At 45.6% G+C, this 21,290-nt stretch overlaps 1 protein-coding gene across 1 annotated transcript in view; it reads right to left on the bottom strand.

Annotated features, from left to right (window-relative positions):
- Positions 1 to 5,465: 5,465 nt before the first annotated feature.
- Positions 5,466 to 21,290, bottom strand: part of VANGL2 (VANGL planar cell polarity protein 2) — a 28,516-nt gene continuing 12,691 nt past the window's right edge. The window contains exons 2-8 of the mRNA XM_079148585.1: positions 18,432 to 18,692; positions 18,164 to 18,284; positions 14,924 to 15,531; positions 14,016 to 14,152; positions 13,387 to 13,522; positions 10,018 to 10,249; positions 5,466 to 9,000 (exon numbers count right to left, since the gene is read on the bottom strand). Coding sequence (XP_079004711.1) covers positions 8,740 to 9,000; positions 10,018 to 10,249; positions 13,387 to 13,522; positions 14,016 to 14,152; positions 14,924 to 15,531; positions 18,164 to 18,284; positions 18,432 to 18,502 — 1,566 coding nt within the window. The 5' untranslated portion in view covers positions 18,503 to 18,692 and the 3' untranslated portion in view covers positions 5,466 to 8,739. The remainder of the gene's footprint in view (positions 9,001 to 10,017; positions 10,250 to 13,386; positions 13,523 to 14,015; positions 14,153 to 14,923; positions 15,532 to 18,163; positions 18,285 to 18,431; positions 18,693 to 21,290) is intronic.

Genomic DNA, 21,290 nt, shown 5'->3' with positions numbered 1-21,290 from the left:
GGCACATACCCCCACACCCAACACAAAATTTCCCCATCTTACTAGCAAAAATTCCATGAGCTCCAAGGGGATGTTTATTTATCTTTACACCCCATACCTAGCATAGGTAAGTATCCCCCAAAATCTGATGAAACGAGAAACCAATGCTCTGCCCAGTTCTCTCAACTCTAAACCACTACCTTCTTTGACTATTCCACACTTGGCATTTGCTGTTGAGCTTCCACCTTTTCTGTCCTGCCCTTTGTAACAGGGAAATGGACCCCGTTTCAACTGAAAGAGAAACTGGGAAGCTGGACAAGGATGACAGTTCTCTAGGATCCTCCTACCATGTGGAAAGCCCTTTACCATCCCTCTAGCATCTTCCACCACATGTGCACTAATGCTGCAATGGTTTTCAGAGGCTGAACTTCCCCCACCCCAGCCTTCCCAGGAATTGAAAGAGTGTTTCCATCCCATGCTTAAACAAATAAAAAGTCAAGGACTGACTGGGCATGGTAGAGCACGCCTGTAATCTCAGAGGCTCCAGAGATTGAGACAGGAAATTTGCAAGTTAAAAGCCCGCTTCAGCAATTTATGAAGACCCTGAGCAACTTAGTGAGACCCTATCTCAAAAGAAAAAAGAAAACAGGCTGGTAGTGTTGTCCCGTAGTTAAGCACCCTTGGGTTCAATCCTTGGTATCAAAAAAAAAAAAAAAAAAAGTTAAGGACTATTTTAAGTAGTTGACTTCCTGTTCTGTAGAAGTCATTAACCTGCCCCCCACAAAAAGAAAAAACTAATAGCAAATCACTAAAAACTGGGTCTAAGATTCTTATATCAATTCACCCCAAGACCCAGCCGCCTGCCCTCTCTAGACTGCATTCAAAGGCAAAGGCTACATGACCACATGTGGGCGCTAATGTCAAGAAATCACAGACATGATCTTGACAATCCACTAAGCTGAGCCCCTGTCTTCAGTGATATATGAAGTACTTCCACAAAAACTATACCTTTGACTTAAAGTTACAAGTACCATTTGTTCATAACAAGCAATCTTTTAAAGAAAAGTGATCAAACATTGATCAAATGTTGAAATCAGACTACTACTAGTTCCTGGAACCAAACTTAGGGGAAGAGGTCCAGGATGTTAAATACAGATTCCTCAAAGGTCCCCAAAACTAGCTCAATGAGGCAGGATCATATCCTGTGTCTTTACCAAAAGAACCTCGGTACAAAAGTGGGAACATCATAGGCATTCAAGACTTAAAAGCACTTTTTCTTTTTTTAAGAATTATTTCAAAGGGCCAGGCACAGTGGCACACGCCTGTAATCCGAGCGGCTTGGGAGGCTGAGGCAGAAGGATCTCAGATTCAAAGACAGCCTCAGCAACTTACCGAGGCCCTAAGCAACTCAGTGAGACCCTGTCTCTAAAGAAAATATTAAAAAGGGCTAGGGATGTGGTTCAGTAGTTAAGCACCCTTGGGTTCAATACCTGGTACCAAAAATATATATGTATTTCAAGGCATGCTGGGTAGAAATTTTGTCACAATAAACCAAAAGTTGACTCAAGGTGTACTGAAAACAGTAAACAAAATGATTCTTATGCAAACCTAGCTACAAAAAAAGGGTAGAGCCATGAGCATAGGGGTGCAATTTCAAGGGAAGTGTTTTTGTTTTCACATGACAGACCTGAGTACAATTTTTTAAAGGGAGAAGAAGCAAGTATATGATCTTGTTTATATGCCCATATTGTACTGTTAGTTTTTTTTTTTTTTTCTTTATGGCAAGTTATTTTGCTTGTTTTATTTGTTCTAATTAGTTGTACATGACAGTAGAATGCATTTATACATTTTGATACATCATATATAAATTGAGTATAATCTGTCATTTTTCTGATTATACATACTGTAGGATCACATCGGTCATGCAGTCATATATGTACCTGAGGCAATAATGTCTGTTTCACTCTACTATCATTCCTTCCCCCATGCCCCTTCCCCTCCCTTCACTTCTACCTAATGTAAAGTAACTGTCTTCCCTATACACCCCCACCTTACTGTGAATTAGCTTCTGCATATCAGAGAAAACATTTGGTTTTTGGTTTTTAGGGTTTGGCTTATTTCACTTAGCATGATATTCTCTAACTCCATCCCTTTACCTGCAAATGCCATAATTTCATTCTTCTTTAAGGCTGAGTCATAGTCCATTGTGTATATGTATGACATCTTCTTTATCCATTCATCTGTTGAAGGGCACCTAGGTTGGTTCCATAGTTTAGCTATTGTGAATTGAGCTGCTATAAACATTGATGTTGCTGTGTCACTGTAGTATGTTGATTTTTAAGTCCTTTGGGTATAAACTGAGGAGTGGGATAACTGGGTCAAATGGTGGTTCCATTCCCAGTTTTCAGAGGAATCTCCATACTGCTTTCCATAATTGTTTCACCAATTTTCTTTCCCACCACACAATGTATAAGTGTACCTTTTTCCCCACATCCTTGCAAACATTTATTATTGCTTATATTCTTGATAATTGTCATTCTGATTGGAGATGAAATCTTAGAGTAGTTTTGATTTGCATTTCTCCAATTGCTAGAGATGTTGAACATTATTTCATGTATTTATTGACTTCTTCTGTGAAGTTTCTGTTCAGTTCCTTTATTGATTGGGTTGTTTTTTTGGTGTTGAAGTTTTTTGAGTTTTTATATATCCCAGAGATTAATGCTTTATCTGAGGTGTAAAGATTTTCTCTCAATTTGTAGACTTGTTAGTTTAATCCATTATTCATTTAATGATTTTGTTCACTGAGCACCAACTATGTGTGAAGAACTGGTATACATATCTGCAATACTTAGGAAAACAAAACCTAATATCAAGGAGACTGTGCTACCCCCTCTTGAGTTCTAAACTCCCTCAATCTCTTAAAGGAAGAAAGTCCCCCACACTCCCTGGAATCAGCCAGAGCTTGTCTGCACTCCACCCATGAACACACATCATGCATACTCACTTGAAGTTATCTGGGCTGGTGTCTCCTATAGACTGGGACTTCCACCAGGATGAGGACCAAGTCTCTTGCCTTCATATCCTCAGGGCCTGGTAAGAAGTGAATGAAGAGGACTAAATCCAGTAAATGGATCAACTCCAGGCAGGAAGTTTAGGTTTGCTTTTTTTTAACCTCTGAAAATTGTTCAGGTGCTAAGCATTTTGTCCAAAATCACAGAATGTTACTTCTGGCTAAAGTTGAAAAAAAGGCCCTGATCTCTTGATGATGAATCTAGAGATGAATAACAAGCACAAAGGTGACAAACAAACAAGGTCTACATGTTTAGAAATAAAAGAAAAGCCAAGCACCATCTTGCATGCCTATAGTTCCAGCTACCTGGGAGGCTGAGGCAAGAGGAATGCTGGAACCCAAGTGTGCAAGGCCAGCCTGGGCAACATAGCAAGACCCCATCTCTTAAAAAAATAAAATAATGTGGTGCTGGGGTTGTAGCTCTGTGACAGAGCACTTGCCTAGCACACATGAGGCACTGGGTTCAATCCCTAGCACACATAAAAATAAACAAATAAAGGCATGCAGTCAATTTACAACTACAAAAAATAAATTTAAAAATAATAAATAAATAAATAAAACTATGTCCTGCCACCATCAATATGAAAATTTTGTACCAAATGTTGTTCTTATGGCTCAGACGTCCCAACCTGAAGCTGAAGAAGGGCCCTGGGTGCATCTGCTGTTAGCCATAAAACTGTACACTCTGGTAGGGGTGTCTTATTTCCTGATCACCAGAGGAATGATTTATGGTGCTATTGTTGAACCTTTAAGCGTTGGCTCTATGACTGACATATATGGGCATCGGAGGTCAGTAGCCTTCTTACCCTACAGAGTAAATAGACAATATATCCTGGAAGGACTTGCATTCAGCTTCCTGTTTACAATGAGAGGTTTAGGTTTCACAATCCTGGACCCGTCTAATGCAACTAAAATTCCAAAACTCAACAGATTTGTCCTCGTGTTAGTTGGATTCATCTGGACCCTGTCGATTTTTTTCATGGCCAGAGTATTCATGAGAATAAAACCTCTGGGTTATCTGATAGGTTAGCATGCCTTTCAACAAGAAATCAACAGATAATGGATTTGCTTATTAAAGATGATTTAAAGGCTGTATGTACCATTAGGACATTATCAGGTACATGGTAAGCAGTGACCAAGTGTTAAGGAAATAAAAATAATAGACTATACCAGCCCTCTACTATGAAATGTGGAAAAGTATGAAGAGCAGCAGTAAAAGAAGTAACAAGTAAAACCACAGAAAGTATATTCAGGCTGAGACAGAATTTCTAGCTGTAAGAGTCCAGTTTATCACAGCATTTTTTCCTGTCAATCTACTTCAATGTACCAACAAAGCTAGGTAGCATTCTTTTCTAAGTTTTTCATTTCTTAAAGAAAACATAACCAGGCATGGTGGCACAGTCTGGGAGTCGAAGACAGGAAAATGGCAAGTTTGAGGTAAGCCTAGGCAACTTAGTGAGACCCTGTCTCAAAGTAAAAAATAAAAAGGGATGCAGATGTAGCTCAGTGGTGGAGGACCCCTGAGTTCAATCCCCACCCAGAACTAAAAATATGTGTGTGTGTGTGTGTGTGTGTGTGTGTTACACATATATATATACACATTTATATGTATAGTATATCTACATATATATGTAGATATGTATACATTGTGCTTCTAAAGCTATAATATTGAATAAAGTGTTTATTTTTTACAACACCTGTAACATTATTTGGATACATTTCTGATTTTTAGAAATTAATGTAAGACCAGGAAGCAAGATCCTATAAGCAGAAATCTCTGAGCTGCGGATCAGCTAAACCAAACATGCTTTGCCTTTAAACAGTTTGAGCAATAGTATATTATTCCACATATTATGCAAGACTGTTTCCTGAACAATAAGCTGTGTGAAAGGAGCAGAAATTTTTCTAATTAAAAAATAAATAAGTAAAATAAAATAAAACGAGATAAACTTTGGGGGGATTATTAATGAAATGTGAGAAGCTATTGCTAACGACTGAAATCATCAACTATTCCTTGAAACTCCTATGGCATCTTTTGTTTTAGAAAGAAGACATCTTAAAAAGTCTACTCCTGTCCTTCACTAGAGGCCATGCAGAACAAGCATGCTGCAAAGGACATACCCAAAGAGATGCTCCTGACAACCATCCCTCAGAGCAGAGTCCTCACATTTCTCTCTTTTACAAATCAGGGTTCGGACAAGCAATTTCCTTTTTTATTTTCCTCATGGCTCTCAACTGCTGAGGCCCTGTGGAACACTGAGGAGCTCACACTGCCCCCTGCTGCCCACTCACTCCCTAGCAAGGACCCATTTATACTCCCTCTTCCCCAGCCCTCTTTTGCTCCCATTCCTGGGTGTGTGTGTGTGTGTGTGGGGGGGGGGGGGGGGGGAAGAAGAAAAAGAAAAGCAACAGAATGCCCCCACAAAAGTCAAATGTCTTTATTTTATGTATAAAAAAAATTTATACAGTTTTAGTTTCCTATGTTTAAGAAAAAAATCCCTAAAATTGCCATAATGTTTAGATCCACTGCAAACTGTAAAAACAAGCTTTTTATATATTAAAAAAAAACTTTACATTTTACAATTTTCTACATGCATGCACAATGTCTCAGCTCTGTAACCCAAAAAGAGAAAAAAAGAAAGAAAAGGAAAAAAGGAAAAAAAGGAAAAATCTAGATTCAACAGTGGAAAATTCTACATTTACAATCTCACTTGAAAGGAACTCAAAAAGCCCCTTCCTTTTGCGTAGAGAACAAAATCACAACAGTCACACACCAGGACTGAGTCCATCAGCAGATACTGCCCCATGGGGAGGGCAGAGGAGAGCGAAGACAGACTGACAGACACCACAAAGGAGAAAGGGAGCTCATCTGGGCCCAGCAGAGGCGAAACAAACCCTGGGAAGGTGTTTCAGATGAGAAGCTTCCAGGGATCCGATGTCTCATCACCGGTGCTGTATCAGGGTTTGCAATGGGAATGTTGAGTGGGCTGGGGAAGTGAACAATTAAGGGCTGATGTAGAAAGGAATGGGAAGAAAAACCGAGAGACTACAGGGACACAAAAAAGAATAAACCAGACACAAATACTACTTTCAGAGAAGGGAACCAATGGGGACAGTGGTAGAGTGGCGAGGTAGGTGAAGGACTGAGGCACAGTGTCCTGGTGTGCTGGGAAGGGGGACAAGCATTCCAAGGCCATGAAAAGGAAGGCCAAGTAGGTGTGCTGGGGGTGAGCTAGGATGCCACGTAGTCATAGAAACAATAGCACTGGAGATGCCCCGCACAGCATCCCAGCATCCCCTGAAGTGATGGAGCAGGGTTGCCACAAGTGGGCACACCCCCCTCAGAGGAAGAATGGGAAAACCCAGAGAGTGGTGGGACACGCCTGGTGGGGGAAACTGCTCATAGGGACCAGCTGCCCAACCCCCAGCAGTTCACAGCATGAAGACAATTCCCATACAGGAGAAAAGAACACACACACAGCCATACACTTGACAATTCATCCTGACATTTTCCAAAAAATATTAATAATAATAACCAAAAAAGACAAAGATACCACAGTTCTGACGCAAAGAACCAAAACACTACCATTCTCCGTCACAGCCCTTAGTGCTTAGAGAGAGAGAGAGTTAGGGGGAAAAATGGTTTGTTTCTCTTTTTGTTTTAGGAAAAAGGAATGAAAAAATCACAGTGATTAAAAACATGGCAGGTTCTTAAAATAAACACTCCCCCATCCCTAACTTGGGGCAGCAACTATGACCACAAATAATTTCCTCTGTCCACCCCAGTCACACGCCCAAACCACACTACACCCTACTGTTGCCCACAAAGGCAATGACCTCAATCACCACCCAGGTCTTGTTTTCCAGGACAGTGAGGTATTTGTGTGACCCAGAGGGACTCCTCTGAAACCAGATTTTATTTTTAAAAAAGATACCTTTCCCAGGACCCCCCAGAACAACATGTATTTCACAGAGGCCTATCCAAAGACCCCCAGTCCCAGTTAAAGGTTGACCTAGAGGACCCCTGCTGGGGACAAGGGATAAGATAAGCACTGACTGACAAACCAGCTATGAACCAGCTACATGGTAGGTGGAGAGATGTGCCTTTTCAGAAAGGACAGGAGAAATTCCAATCACGAGGTTATCACTATAGAGATAAAGCCTCCCAGGTAAGAGCTCGATGGGCTTATTCCAGAATGTGCTTTACAAAGAAAGTACCAGAATATTTTCCAGGGAAGAGAAGGGCCTATATAGGGGAATTGTGCGTTATTTAAAGAGTGAACCCAGGGGCATGCTCCTTCTCGGCCATAAGAAGAGTTCTCCATGTGGTTCCTGGATATATATATATGGGCATTTCCTACTTCTATTCCCCTTGGCAAAAACTATATAATTTAATGGTATCTGATTCATAAGCGAAAATTCACTGTGAAAAGATGTATTAGAGGGCCAGTGAATTTTGCTCACAATGAGATCTAAACTATTGAGAATTCAGATTTGGTGTAAAGGTGATGGAAGCTAAAATGGGGTGAGGGGTTATATACCCACTAAAGGCAGTAATCCTGTTCTCTCACCCCAAAACAGTGCCCAGAGAACCAGGGAGGACAGGAGAGGAGGGGACCCTGGAAGGCCAAGGAAAAGAGACCCCTGAGGCAAAGAACTGGACTTAAGGCAGGGAACAAGGAAGGAGCTGCTGGCTCCTCCCCCATAAATAGATGAGGCAACAGGTCTCTGGAGCCAAGAGAAGTCAGCAGGACTGGGGTGGCTGGTGCAGAAAAGAAAAGCATCTGCCTTAGACCATGGAGTTGGTCAGGGATGTTCGCCACTAAGTCTGTTCAGGAGTCTGTCCTTCATTGAGAAGAGTCAGAATGAAGGTCAGGACAGTTTCAGAGGGGAGGGGCTAGTGACAAGTGTCTCTCTGACCTCAGGGATCTATCTTAAGACCACTGGACCTTCCCCCAGGGCCCTGGGGAAGTAGTCAGAGGCTTTCCACTTCAGTCTGCCTATGGTCACATGTGATTATAACAGTCAGAACTGGCAGGTGGAAACTTCCAGGTAAATTATGGGATCTTCCCTTGCTCTAAATATGTGTGGATGGGGGAGGATAGCTGGGAGCAAATAATGCTACAGGGAGATTCCTAACTCGGGGCTGTGTGGCAGGAACATCCTTGCCCAAGAACTCTGGGTTTGTTACGAGTGTGGTGAAGGGGCAGGAGGGGATATCTGCTGCCCTGGAGGAGTTTGGCACTGTGGTTCTCTGGGGTCATATCCATACCCCCAGAGAAATCCTGTCATGGGCCACTGGAGAGAATGGCTAGAAGAATGTGGGCTTGTGATGGGGGCTCAGGAAGGGAAGGTACAATCAGGAGGGCCTGTGCCCTTTCAGAAGGGACTGTCATCTAGGGAAAATTGGGGAAAAGGAGGGAGAGAGGCACTGATTCCTGCAGGGCCTGGAGGAATATAAAAGTGGGGGATGGAGGTGGGGAAGGTTTCCAGGTACTGTTAACAGCAGGATGATCTCTCCAGGTTCACATGGGTAAAATAAGGAGATAGGGTGAGGGGTAAGTTAATTCAAGTAAAAAAACAAGAGCAAGAGGAAGAAGGGCAGCGGGAATGTTGCTGGGCCTGAGAACCAAGCCCCCTCCCACCCCACAGAAGGCCCCAAAGTCTCCCACTCCCCTGCAGTTGCATGATCACACTGAGGTCTCTGACTGCAGCCTCATGACAAACTTGTGCGACTTGGGATCCACAAATTCCTCGGAGAGTTTGAAGAACGGCACCTTCTTGGTGCTGACCACCAGGCTGAAGTCCTGGCGTTTTAAGAGGAAAACGATGCCATCCTTAAGCCCATTGGTCACTGGCTCCTCGCTCACCAGTGTCCACTGTTTGGCCAGCCAGCGTTCTTTGTGGTACTGGATGGTGGGTCCAGCTGCCAGATACCGCTCCAGGAAAGCCTGAGGAGGAAAAGAGACTTCATCTCCTGGGCACAGTTTCCAAAAACAGCTAGCATGTCCCCAGGCTCACTCTGCATATGAAATAATATCTTGGGATGTCAAAGCAGAATTGATTTATGGATAAAAAAGATGGCACCTCAGAAGTGATATGGCTCCACAGAGTCAGGACTGAACTTGTGTCCTCTGACCCCCATCCTCTGCTCTTCTTGCACCAGGCTGCCCTCCCTTCATTCTTCCTTCCATCCCTCCCATGCAGCTTGTATAATTAGTGCCAAGCAGGTCTGCAGGAGGAAGGAGCCAGGGGGATCAAGATACAATATCTTTAGTCACCTGTTCATGCAGGGCAGCTCAGGGAAAGCCATTCTAGGAAGATGGCAATTGAATTGGGTAGTGGGCAATGGCTGAAAATGATCACAGGCCAAAGACCATATAGGGAGGTGAAAGGGGTCACAGGTAATGGTGGGTCTTTGCATCTGGAAATTCCAGAGTCCTTAAAAAGATGAGAAACAGGTCACAGTCATCCCCCAAATAGTTCTGAAGCCACTTTTGTTTCATCTATCTAAGGACTTAACTCCATGCATACAGGTGGATGAGGTAGGGATGAGAGAAGAGATAACAAGGAGGAGAAGGTAGAAATGAGAGAGAGAGAGAGAGAGAGAGAGAGAGAGGGGGGAGAGAGAGAGAGAGAGAGAGAGGAGCAGGAGGGGGGGTATAGAATGAGGTGAGAAGAGAATAAGGGAAGGCTGAGTATAGTGGCTCACACTTGCAATTCCAGCAACATGGGAGGCTGAGGCAGGAGAATCACAAGTTTAAGTCCACCCTCAGCAACTTTAGCAAGACCTGGTCTCAAAATAAAAAATAAAAAGGACTGGGGATATAGTAGCCGAGTGGTAGAGGACCCCTGGGTTTAATCCCTAATACTGCAAAAAAAGAACAACAACAAGAGAAAGTGAAGGTGAAAAGGAAGAGGACCAGAAGCTGGAGAAAGAAGGAGGACACTGGGAGCAGTAGGCCTACCTTGGGTGTCATGTCATGCGTGATGCAAAATTCAAGGTGCTGCAGGATACTCTCCATGGTGTGATAAGGCTGCTGCTTGGTGGTCCGAAGGTACTTCTGCATGGCACGAGCCATGGATGCAAAGATGGCCTGGGCTGCCTCCCGGGGGTCCATTACCTCCCTTGGATTCTTCTGTTCCTCCTCCTGCAGTCGCTTAATGTGAGTGAAGGCCTCCTCCACTGCCACCACGAGCCTAGGGGACCACAAAGGTATAGACCAGATGCCCACCTTACATCTTTTCCCTCTCCACTAGCTTCAACTGCCACAGCCTAGGCAAGGTCGGGCTCTTGTGCCCTCCCTGAAGTAACACAAGTTCCAACAGGGCTGGGGAAGGTGGGGCTTTCTGCCACTATGGGCAAGAAACAACTATAGAGCTCAGGGAACAAGGACAAGTCTAGTGGCAAACACAGAGAGACAACTAGGAATTGTGCTACAGGAAAGACCAAGCATCCCATCAAATCCTAGGAAAAGCCTTCCTAAACAAGACCACCCCACACACACCACACTTAATCATGTCAAAAAGTAACAGATATGACTGATTCAAAATGACAGATTTCTATTCAGTCATGATATCATGGGAAGCATTAAGTGACCTCTGATGGGTGTGGGGCATGTATGCAGCATTTAAAACCAACAAGGGATTGACATCTAGAACATGCAAAGAATTCGCTACAAATTAAGAAGAAAAAGGCAAGCACTCCTTAGAAAAATGGGCAAAAAAGGTGAACTGACAATTCACAAGAGGCCTGAGAGACTAAAATATAAAGAAGGCACTGGCTCAGAAAGATGTAAATTAAGTAAGATACTATTTCTCTATCAAAATAGAAAAAAGTATGAAGATGACTATAAACCAAATTTTGTATAGTACCATTGGGAATAGTCTATGAAACACTATGCAGTGATAAGATGCAACAAACTAGGTATATAGTCAATATGGATAAGTCTCAAAAATACAGTGTTAAAGGAGAAGCAGGAAAAAAGTTAACTTACACAAAAAGCATACAAACATCAAGTTTGTCCAGGATATATACAAGTTTTAAGGAAATAAAACACACTAAAGTGAGTGCCTAGAATGTGGAGGGACTGAGGACAGGGATTAGGGAAGAGGGAAAACAAAGTAAAGGACCCTAAAGAAACCTAAGATGACAATCTGTTAAAAGCAAAGAAGGCTAAGTAATACAGTTCTCTAAAGTCTAAAAAAACAAAATAAAACCCATGTGGCCTAAGAGCAGGATCAACCTGAGGTGACAGGACAAGGAAAGGAGGCCTACAGCCCATTAATCAGAAACCCAGAGACCTGGGACCTTCAGTGAGGATGGACCCTGGGCTAAGAATGTATACATTGTGCAGATCTACAGTTTCTGTTTTTTCTTTTGCTTCAGTTCCTCAGCAAAATTCTTTTTGAAAAGAATCTCTCTATCTCAGGTGAAGTAAAGGAAAAAGCTTTCTCTCAGTGCCAAGCAAGGTAATGGGGGGAGAAAAGAGCCCATAAGTGCCAAGAATGGTGTGGCAGCACATGAAATCCAAAGACCTTAGTGGGGCAGAAGGCAAAGGGGCAGAATGACCATTTCTTTTTTCTTTTATTCCCCCACATCTTTTAACAGGTGCATTATAGTTGTACATAATGATGGGATTTATTTATTTATTTTTTTTTTGTTTGTTTGTTTGTTTGTTTTTGGAGTACAACTTTTCATTTCTGCCTCCTTCCCTTGAAGCCTAGAGATGATGTGGGAGAAGGGGTGGAGTATATAGAATGAATGGTCCAGTCCCAAAGCTCTCTGCTCCTCCCCCAAGAAATCCCAACAGATCCAGAGGGGAACTGACAGCAGTAGGCAACAAAAAAGTTTCTTCATGCATGACTTAAGTTCACATAATAACGTGAACCGGGAAAATGGAGGAGTGAGGATAGCATAAATGGCTCAGTGGTAGAGTTTGCCAGCATGTATAAGAGCTTGGGTTTAAACCCCAGCACCACCAAAAAAAAAAAAAAAAAAAAAAAAAAAAAAAAAAATTTACCAAAATATAGACACAAGAACTTTATTTTTGCAGGCAAAAAAAAATAGCCCCATCTGCTAAGCTGTCAAGATCTATTGGTAGAAGCCTAGCCAGCCTCAGTCCCTGCTACTGCAGGTAAGGTTCACATCTTTTTAAGTCACTACCCCACTACAGTGAGCAGAATGCATAAATGATACCCTAGAATCCCATTCCCTCATTATTCAATAATTTCAATATTTTTTTCAAGACTGGAGGTAAAACCCAGGAGCACTCTACCACAGAACTCCATCCCCAGTTCTTTTTATTTTTTTACTATTTTTTAATTTTATTTATTTATTTTTTAATTTTTATTTTATTTATTTATTCATTTTTTTTATTTTTTTTTTTTATTTTTATTTTTTTTTGTGGTGCTGAGGATTGAACCCAGGGCCTTATATATGCGAGACAAGCACTCTACTAACTGAGCTATATCCCAGGCCTCTTTTTATTTTTTATTATGAGAACGAGTGGTACTCAACCTCAAGCTGGCCTCAAACTTTGATCCTCCTGCCTTAGCCTCCTGAGTCGCTGGGATTACAGACATGCACCATCACACCCAGCTTAACCTCAGTACATTTTGCAGATGAAATTTAAGTAACAGGTTAGCCAATTTTAAAATAAGATTATCCTGTTATGCCTGATATAATCACATGAGTTCTTTAGAAGCAGTTTTCTCCAGCTGGTGGGAAAAGAAGTCAGAGATTCCTCCTGTGGGAAAGAGCCAAGTGTCATGCTGGAAACTGCCTGTAGGATGGTATAAGGTGATTCTGCCAAAAGTCAGTGAGCACTGGGTGTGGTGGTGTGTGCATGTAATTCCAGCTACTCAGGATGCTGAAGCAGGAGGACTGCAAGTTCCAGACCACCTTGGGAAACTTAGAAAGACCCTGTCTCAAAATTAAAATTAAAAAGGATTTGGGATGTTCAGTGGTAGAGTGCCTGGGTGGAATCCTGGGTACTGCCAAGAAAAGAAGAGTCAGAGAGCTTGGAGGAAAAGCCCAGGCTCAGGGTGAGATTTTATTTCAGCCTTGAGACCTGAGAAGATGGTCCAGCAAGCCTGAACCTGACCCATGGAACAGGAGATGATAAACGTGTTGCTTTTAGCTGCTGAGTTTATATGGTAATCTATTAGAGCAGCACTGAAAAACAAATACACACACCCCTATATCATCATTGCTCATCTATTTCAAGCAATTTCAGAAGTCCCAGGGCTTCCACTCCTCAGCTTATCCCATGGTAAACACCACCCCTCACTCTATCCCACCCCACCCCACCCCTCTTCTCCCCCCAGGGACCCACCTGGCCCTCCGCTTGCGCACCCTGCGCTCGTGTTCAGCTTCTTCATAGTAGTACTCATTGTGGCTGTTGTCCCGCCGCCGGGCCGCAGCCGCAATCACAGCCCGAGACTGGCCCGTGGAGTTGTTGGTGCTGTTTTCTGCACAGGATCAGGATAGAGAGGACGGGCACATCACAGTGTGGCCTCTCTTCCCACTCCAGGAGTTCCAGAGACACAGCCTGTTGTGTTTACAGAAGTTGTTCCCACCACCCAGCAATACCACCCATTCCCAGCCCTCCTGGCCACCTCTGGAGAAGCTGGGGAAAAACAACCAGGAAGGCACTGGAAGGTCAGAAGTCCTGCACATGTGCCTCCTGGGCTCAGGTGAGCCAAAGGGCTGAGACCAGAGCTGATAAGCAGACACAGAGGAGCCAGATTGGGGGAACACACCATAGCATAAAGGGACAGCAAGTAGAATCAGCATCTAAGACCAGCCACCTGAAGTCAAGGGAAATGACAGGACAGAAGGGCCTGGGACATGGGCTGGAGAAAGGAAAAGGGAAGGGATGAAGGGGGTGAGAGAAAGAGAGGAAGTCACTTGGAGTCCTGTTTGGGAAGAGGCCGGGAGGGGTGGAGGAGCAGGGCCGCTCACCCTCTCCGAGAGAATACACCTTGAAGCCAGACACTTTCTTGGCCAGGACGGACTTGGGCAGGTTGAGGAGGGCAGGGTTGTAGACAGGGAAGTCATGGTAATACTTCTCCAGGATCCACACTGCCACGCGCTGGATGCTGTGGGGGAGAGGGCAGGAGGGGGAGGGAGAAGGGACAGACAGGGGTACAGGGAAAGGGACACATCAGGGCAGGTCGACAGGGTAGGAGAGGATATGACGGAGACAAGCTGCTTCCAGGAAGCCTGGCTCAAGCCTGAAGTCTACTTACCAGGCTCCCAATCATTCCCAGAGTTGGGGTCGCTAGTTCCTCCCTGCCATGCTGAAGCTCAGGGGAGAAAGGGCACTGGGCCTGAGTTCCCAGCAAAGGGTGCTCAAACTTCCTCCTGCATCCTCCCAAGGTTGTTGACAAAACCCAGGCGGTCCTGCTACTATACTGCCTGGGGGCATGGGGAGCATTCTACCCACAAATCTACTGGAACCTGACTTATCTTCCCATTTGCCCTCTGTACCTCTACCTCTGAGGGTCCCTCTTCTAGCCAGGGTCAGCTTCTTGTGCCTCTAGGAAGGTTTAAAAAGCCCCTATTCATGCCCCAAGGGGCTCCTGCCCTTGATCCATCCCCCCCTAAGATTCCCTAAGATTTCTCATTTCCAATTGCCTGATCCCTCCTAACTCATCAACTCCCACCAGCATCTTGCCTCATGACACTACACAGGACCATCCCATTACATAGCAAGCAATGCTGAAAACCTACTATGTGCAAAAGTATCAACACCCTACCCCTGCCAGCCCATCACTTCCAGGCTCACCATCAAAACCTCCCCCAAACCCTTTTCTGCCCCACCCTTCTTCTTCCATGTACACATCCCATCTACTCCCAAGTACTCATACCTGAGATGGCCAACATTGTAGAAGCGGCTGGCCCCGTCGGTGGAGCGCACAACCTTGAGCGTGAATTGGGGCTGCAGCTGCCGCAGCTCCAGCAGGACCACAGCCAAGTAGTGCACGAAGAGCAGGGCATCCACCAGCGACACCGCGAACTGCACCACACCCTGGTAGCTACGCTCCCGAGCGTCCAGGATGCGCACTCCGTAGAACAGCCAGTAGGAAACCACGAGCAGGAAGACGAGCACCATGAGCAGGGCTCGCAGCACAAAGACACGGGGCAGCGAGGCCTTGGGCCGGCGGAAGAACAGAGCCCAGCTGCCCAGCAGCAGGATGAGCAGCTTGAAGGCCACTGAAATGAAGAGGCCCTCACAGGCCGTCCCACATGGCTCCAGCTCATCCCGCCACAGCAGTGGGGGTAGCAGCAGGAAAGCTAGTGGGGTAAGGAAGGAGAGCAGCGCCAGAGTGGCCCCCGCAGCCACACCCAGATGACGGGAGCAGTCCAGTGGAACACTGTCCTCCATGTCCTTGGCAATTCGCGTGAGGTCATCGTGCGAGATGCTGTGCTCGGAGGTGCCGGTGACTACTGTGGTGGTTTCTCCCCAATTGTCATCCTACAGACAGGAGGAGGGTGAAAAGATAAGAGGAGGAGGAGAAGGGAAAACAGAACGCAGAAACAGAGCAACACATGGGAAAGGAGAGGCAGAAAGAAGAGAGGGAAATTGATAAATATGTAACTATCATTCCAGCATAGTGGGCACACCTATAATCCCAGATACTCTGGAGGCTGGAGCAGGAGGATAGCAAGTACAAGGCCAGTCTAGGAATTCAGTGAGACTCTGACTCAAAAAATAAAAAGGGCTGTGGATGTAACTCGGTGGCCCCTGGGTTGAATCCCTGGTACTACAAAGTATTCATTGAGCTCTACGATGTAGCCAAGGTTGGCTTCTGCAGATATTGAAGTCTGAGAGCTGGGCCCTCGAGGACCTATACACCAATCAGTAGGAGAGAAAAACTGCACGTGCAGCAAAGACCCTTGGAGCAGGAGGCACGGACAATGCCAAGGGAGCTGCTCAGGCAGTGACAGGGATTTAAGGGCAAACTTGCCAAGCAAAATAGTCAGGTTTCCTGGGAATGATGAGACCTGAAGTGACCCCTGGCAGTGGGTGACATGAAAAAGTTAGAAGTTGGTCTGTGATTCCCAGACCCAGCTGCACACATTAGAATCACCTGGGGAGCTTGGAAAAGATACCAATTATAGCAGAGTGAGATGCGCTTGTCGACTTTTTTTTATGAAAAGCTCCCCAGATAATTCTAATGTTTAAGCAAGACTGAGAATCTCAGAACTAACTGATCTCTAAGGGTGGCTCTCAAAATGTGCTCTGAGGACTCACAGTGTGGACATCACCAAGGAGCTTGTTAGAAATGCGGATCTGCAGGCCTACCCCCACATATACCGAACAAGGACTTGGATTTAACAAGATCCCCATGAATTGCTCAAACATTAAAGTTGTAGAAGTCCTGTCTTCTAAGTTCCTTCCAGCTTCTGCAGTTTTCCATAGTATCAAGCAGAAGCTAGAGGAGGAGGGAGGTACCCAGAGGATATTAAGAGCTGGGGATTCAAGTACAGCAGCAGAGAACAGCATGGCCAAGAAGGAGAGGCCCAGAGCAGCCGGGAGGGGCTTGTTCAGATCACACCAAGCTACAAGCACTCCTCCAGGCATGGGGAACTACTGAGGGTTTCTGATTAAGGCAGTGACCTGATAAAAGTAGTGCAGAAGATACTAGAGGGAAGAGGAGGATGGTGAATGATCAGGACAGAGCATGGGGGACATCATACAGACTTGGGGTCACTGTGAAGCAAGTTCTACACTGGGCCATCTGAATGCCCACAGCAAAAGGACTCCCTGATCCTAGAAAGAAAGGGTAGGCAGGCTAAGGTCCCTGATGCCCTTCTAAATGTGCCCTGCTCAAACTATTTCTCTGCAGTGGTTGGAGGCCATTCCATAGAGGAGTCCTAAGACCACCAGGATCTTTAGTGTCCCCACCCTTCACTCCCAAGATAGCTTGGATATATGAAGTTATATCCTGACACTCATGGCATTCAGAACATAGGACTGAAACACTGGAGGTGGGGAATGTAGCAGACTAACCAGCAGGTTCAGGGATTACAGAGAATGAGGAATCTCCTTTCCCAAGGATGGGAGAAGAATCTGATCTAAATAAAAAGTAGATACGCTAAGTGATTTCAGCTCAAGGAACTGGGTTTACTCCTGACCCAATGACCCCTAAACATGCTGCCATCCCTCTCAAGGACCAAGGCTTTGGGAACCCCTCTCCAACAACAGACATGATCCAGATCATGTCTCAGGGTTATTTTAAGAACCCCAGAAGCCAAGTCCTGAGGAGAAGCCACTGAGAAAGATGGAGAAAGAATATTTTCCTTAGATATTGATCTACTCCCAAGACCCAGGAATTCCAATGTCAGCCACAGAGATTTCTTCTGAGGAATAAGGAGCTGGAGTCTCCAGCCCACTAAGATGCTCCCAAGAAGAAAGACTATGAGGAATGAAACTTGGGAAATACCAGGTGTCATCTCAAATCTCCTCCCTATTGTATTCCAGGGCTGTGTTTTGCCTTCTGTGCTCCCTACAGAGGAGCACACTGGGCCACAGAGGTTAGGACAAGAGTAACTGCTTACCCTGTCCTGAAGAACTCTCTTCACCTGGCTCATTCACTCAGCCTCACTTCTCCCTCCCTGTTTCCCCACCACACCTCCATTCCCCAGGACCTAGGTGATTCTGATCAGCAAGCTGACACCAAAGGGCGCAGGAGTGCCGGCACCTGAAGGCTCAAGGAAAACTCAAGGTGGCCCAGTCCAGTCCCAGGCCACCCTCCACCACAGCTCTCCTACTCTAGACTCCCAACCAGCTTGACTGCCTAGCAACAGTTCCAAAGGAGACAGGGGGCAGTTCCCATTACACAGCCAGGTCATCCCTGTCTCTCAAGATACAAAAGAGGCTGCTGCCTCCAAAGGATTTGCACTACAATTCCCTGAATTCTACTGTAATAATCCTACCTTAGGATGCTAAGTCACAGAAAGTATAACAAGATATTCTTCCTGATTTAGTCTGTCTGAAGACACCAGGTTTCCTGGTACTTCCCCTCCCTGCAGGAGCCTCTAGTTTCTCCAAGGGGCAATCTGAAAACATTTAGACTGGACCACTTCATCTCCCTGATACTCACCCGCTCATCCCCCCGCGTGGACTCATTGTCCAGCAAGGGCTCTCCTGGAGCCTGGATTGTGACTGACTTGTCCCCACGGCTCCCATCTCGGCTCTTAGAGCGGTGTCGGTCCCGGCGGTCCCTGCAGCAGGAAGCCAGAGAAACAGGCACAGAAGTAAAGAAGTCTTATCAGGGTCTTATCAGCACACCCCCATACTGGCACGTGCCCACCTCTCAACTGCTCCCAGCCCTCCCTCCACCACTGTGTCACTCCCATGCGCATACCCACCTGTGCTTGCGGGAGCTGCGTGAGTGGCCCGACTTATAGGAATAGCCCGAATACTGAGACTCGGTGTCCATGGCGTCTGAACGCCGCGCCTTGTAGCGCTCCAGGGCCGCAGGCTGGGGCCTCTTGGGGGGCCCCACAGCCACCTCCTTCAGCACCGGCTTCTTCAGGCCAAGAGGCACCTTTAGGAAGTCAACTGTCACCCTGAGGGACTCTATTTTGCTGGAAGGGTGGGCTTATCTCAGAGAAAATCAAGCGACGCTCCTGAAGAGGGGAAGCAGCTGGTTAGAGGGTGCTCCAGCTCCCAGTGGGTCAGAACAGAGAGCAAGATCATCCCCGAAGGGCAGCCACAGGAAGCTCAGATGAGCCTAGCAATGGCCTGAAGATATTTCCTTCCGAGTTCCAGCTCTGTCCAGCAAGCTCAGTTCCTCCTGCTCTGCCTGCCAGGAAGAGTCACCCACCCCCAACTGTGCCCAGGCTAGGGATGGGGGAAAACGCCAGCAGCAAAGTTTCCCAAGGCAGGAAGGCCACCCAGAATGACTGATCCTGAACCTCCTGGTGGAGAGAATGGGGCAGTGCTTTCCCATTCTCTGCCAGGAAAACTGAGGCTCTGAGATGGCTGGTTCTGGCCAGGCTCTCAGGTTGAACCAATGGAGACCTCAGAAAGCAGATATGGAGCCAGATGCAGTGGCACTAGCCTGTAATCCCAGTGACTCAAGAGACTGACACAGGAGGAATGCAAGTTCAAGGCCAGCCTGGACAACTCAGCAAGAACCTCAGCAATTTAGCAAGATCCTGTCTCAAAATAAAAAACAAAAAAGGATGGGGATGTGGCTCAAAGGTAGAAAACTCCTGAGTTTAATCCCCAGTACCAAAACAAAAAACAAAAACAAAAGAAAGCAAAAAGGAGCTGGTTTCTGTCCAGAGACTACCTCAGGTCTCTCCCTCCTCATCTACTCCTCCTTGCCCCACTTATAATTTGAGTGTGCCCACAAGGGACTGTCTGTGTCTGCTTCTTTTGGTACCAGCTCCCCAGGACCTACTTCAAATGTACCCACTGTTACTCTCCAGGACAGGCTGAGAACTCTCCTTGAGGCTCTTCGTGTGTGTGTGTGTGTGTGTGTGTGTGTGTGTGTGTGTGTGTATGTGTGTGTGTGTATGTGTGTGTGTGTGTACTAGAGGGTGCAAGGTGAGGAATGGGAACTATCATGAGGGTAGGAGTAAAAGACAAATAGAGGGGCAGAGGGTGTAGCTCAATGGCAGAATACTTGCCTAGCATTTGTGAGACCCTAGGTTTAATTCTCAGAACCAAAAAAAGAGAAAAGAAAACGAATGAATGAGTAGAAACCATTTTCCAAAAGCCTGAAGTCTGGAATAGGCAAGACATGAGTTTATTTGGCTATTTATGGGTTGAGGGGTGGACTCTTACATCTGCACTTCACCTTCTAACTCTGCAAGGGAAAGTTACCTTTCCTCCTTTCTTCCCCAAGTCCTTCAAAGCCAAGCCCTCCCCACAACCCCAGCTAGCCTAGCACCGAATAGTGTTTTCCCCTCTGACCCCAATTCCAATTTATTTTCCTAACTGACCCTAGCCAACAGTCATCATCACCAAGCACTTATTTCCTATCTTTATCCACTGATTCATCAAACCTGTTTTAAGCACCTTTTATGAACTACATACTCTGCGAAGCCCAGGGTATATGGTGGTGTAAAAGAGTCTGAGCTCATGGTCTAGGGATAAAATATGCACTAAACAAATAAGCAGATAAATACAAGCAACCATATCAGCATGTTGGAAGGAAAAGAACAGAGAAAACTACGTGGAGCTACTTTAAAATGAGTCGACCTGTCATCCCAGCAGCTTGGGAGACTGAGGTAGGAGGATCACAAGGTAGAGGCCAGCCTGAGCAACTTAGCCAGATCTGTCTCAAAATTTAAAATTTAAAAAAAAGGCTGGGAGGGTAGTTCAGTGGTAGAGTACTTGCCCGGCATGTGTAAGGTCCTGGATTTCTATCCCCAGTACTGCCAAAAAAAAAAACCTGAGTAGAATCTGGAAAGTCTGAGAAATGACACCCAAGCAGACACCTAAGGGAGGAAGGGAAAGACCAGAGTAGAGGAATCACTGAAAGGAAGGCCAAAGTCAGGAAAGAGCTATGTGCATTTAAAGAATGACAACAAACCAAAAAAAAAAAAAAAAAAAAAAAAAGGCCAGTGGAGCCAGAGCTGAAGGCAGGAGAGGGTTATGGAGACAGAGACAGCCAAGTGAAGAGCTCAGGTTTTATTCTAAAACAATAGGAAGCCTATTTTAGCTATGCAGACATGGACTAGAAAGAGAGAAAAGTAGAAATAGCGAAATCAGTAAGCAGTTACTGTGGTAATGAAGATCTGGCTAGTGGTAGAGCACAGAAGAGGGACAGATGTCATGTTTGAGACATATGTTGGTGGTAGAATCAATGGGACCTAAGAAAGGACTGGATGACAGGGAGGGGAGCATCAAGAATCCCTGGCCTAAGCACAGGAGAAGTTGGTCATACCATAAAAACAGTGGGAAAGAATAAGAAGCAAGTGAGGGCTGGGAATATAGCTCAGTTGATAGACTGCTTGCCTTGCAAGCACAAGGCCCTGGGTTCAATCCCCAGCACTGCCAAAAAATAAATTAAAAAATTAAAAAAGAAGCAGCAAGTGAGTCTGGGGAGGAGGAAGGTGAGTTCTGTTTCCCATATGCAAAGCTCATGGCTGCAAAGCAGCTGGGCATCTGAGGAGCTGGACTCCGAAGAGTCTGAGCAAGAGGTACAGAGCATGTACAGAACCACCAGGACGAATAGGGTCACATCCAGACAGGATTGCATAAGGGCCCAGAGT

This window comes from Sciurus vulgaris (assembly GCF_902686455.1).
Source record: "Sciurus vulgaris genome assembly, chromosome: 1".
Classification (NCBI taxonomy): domain Eukaryota; kingdom Metazoa; phylum Chordata; class Mammalia; order Rodentia; family Sciuridae; genus Sciurus; species Sciurus vulgaris.
This window is presented reverse-complemented; position numbering and strand designations above follow the sequence as displayed.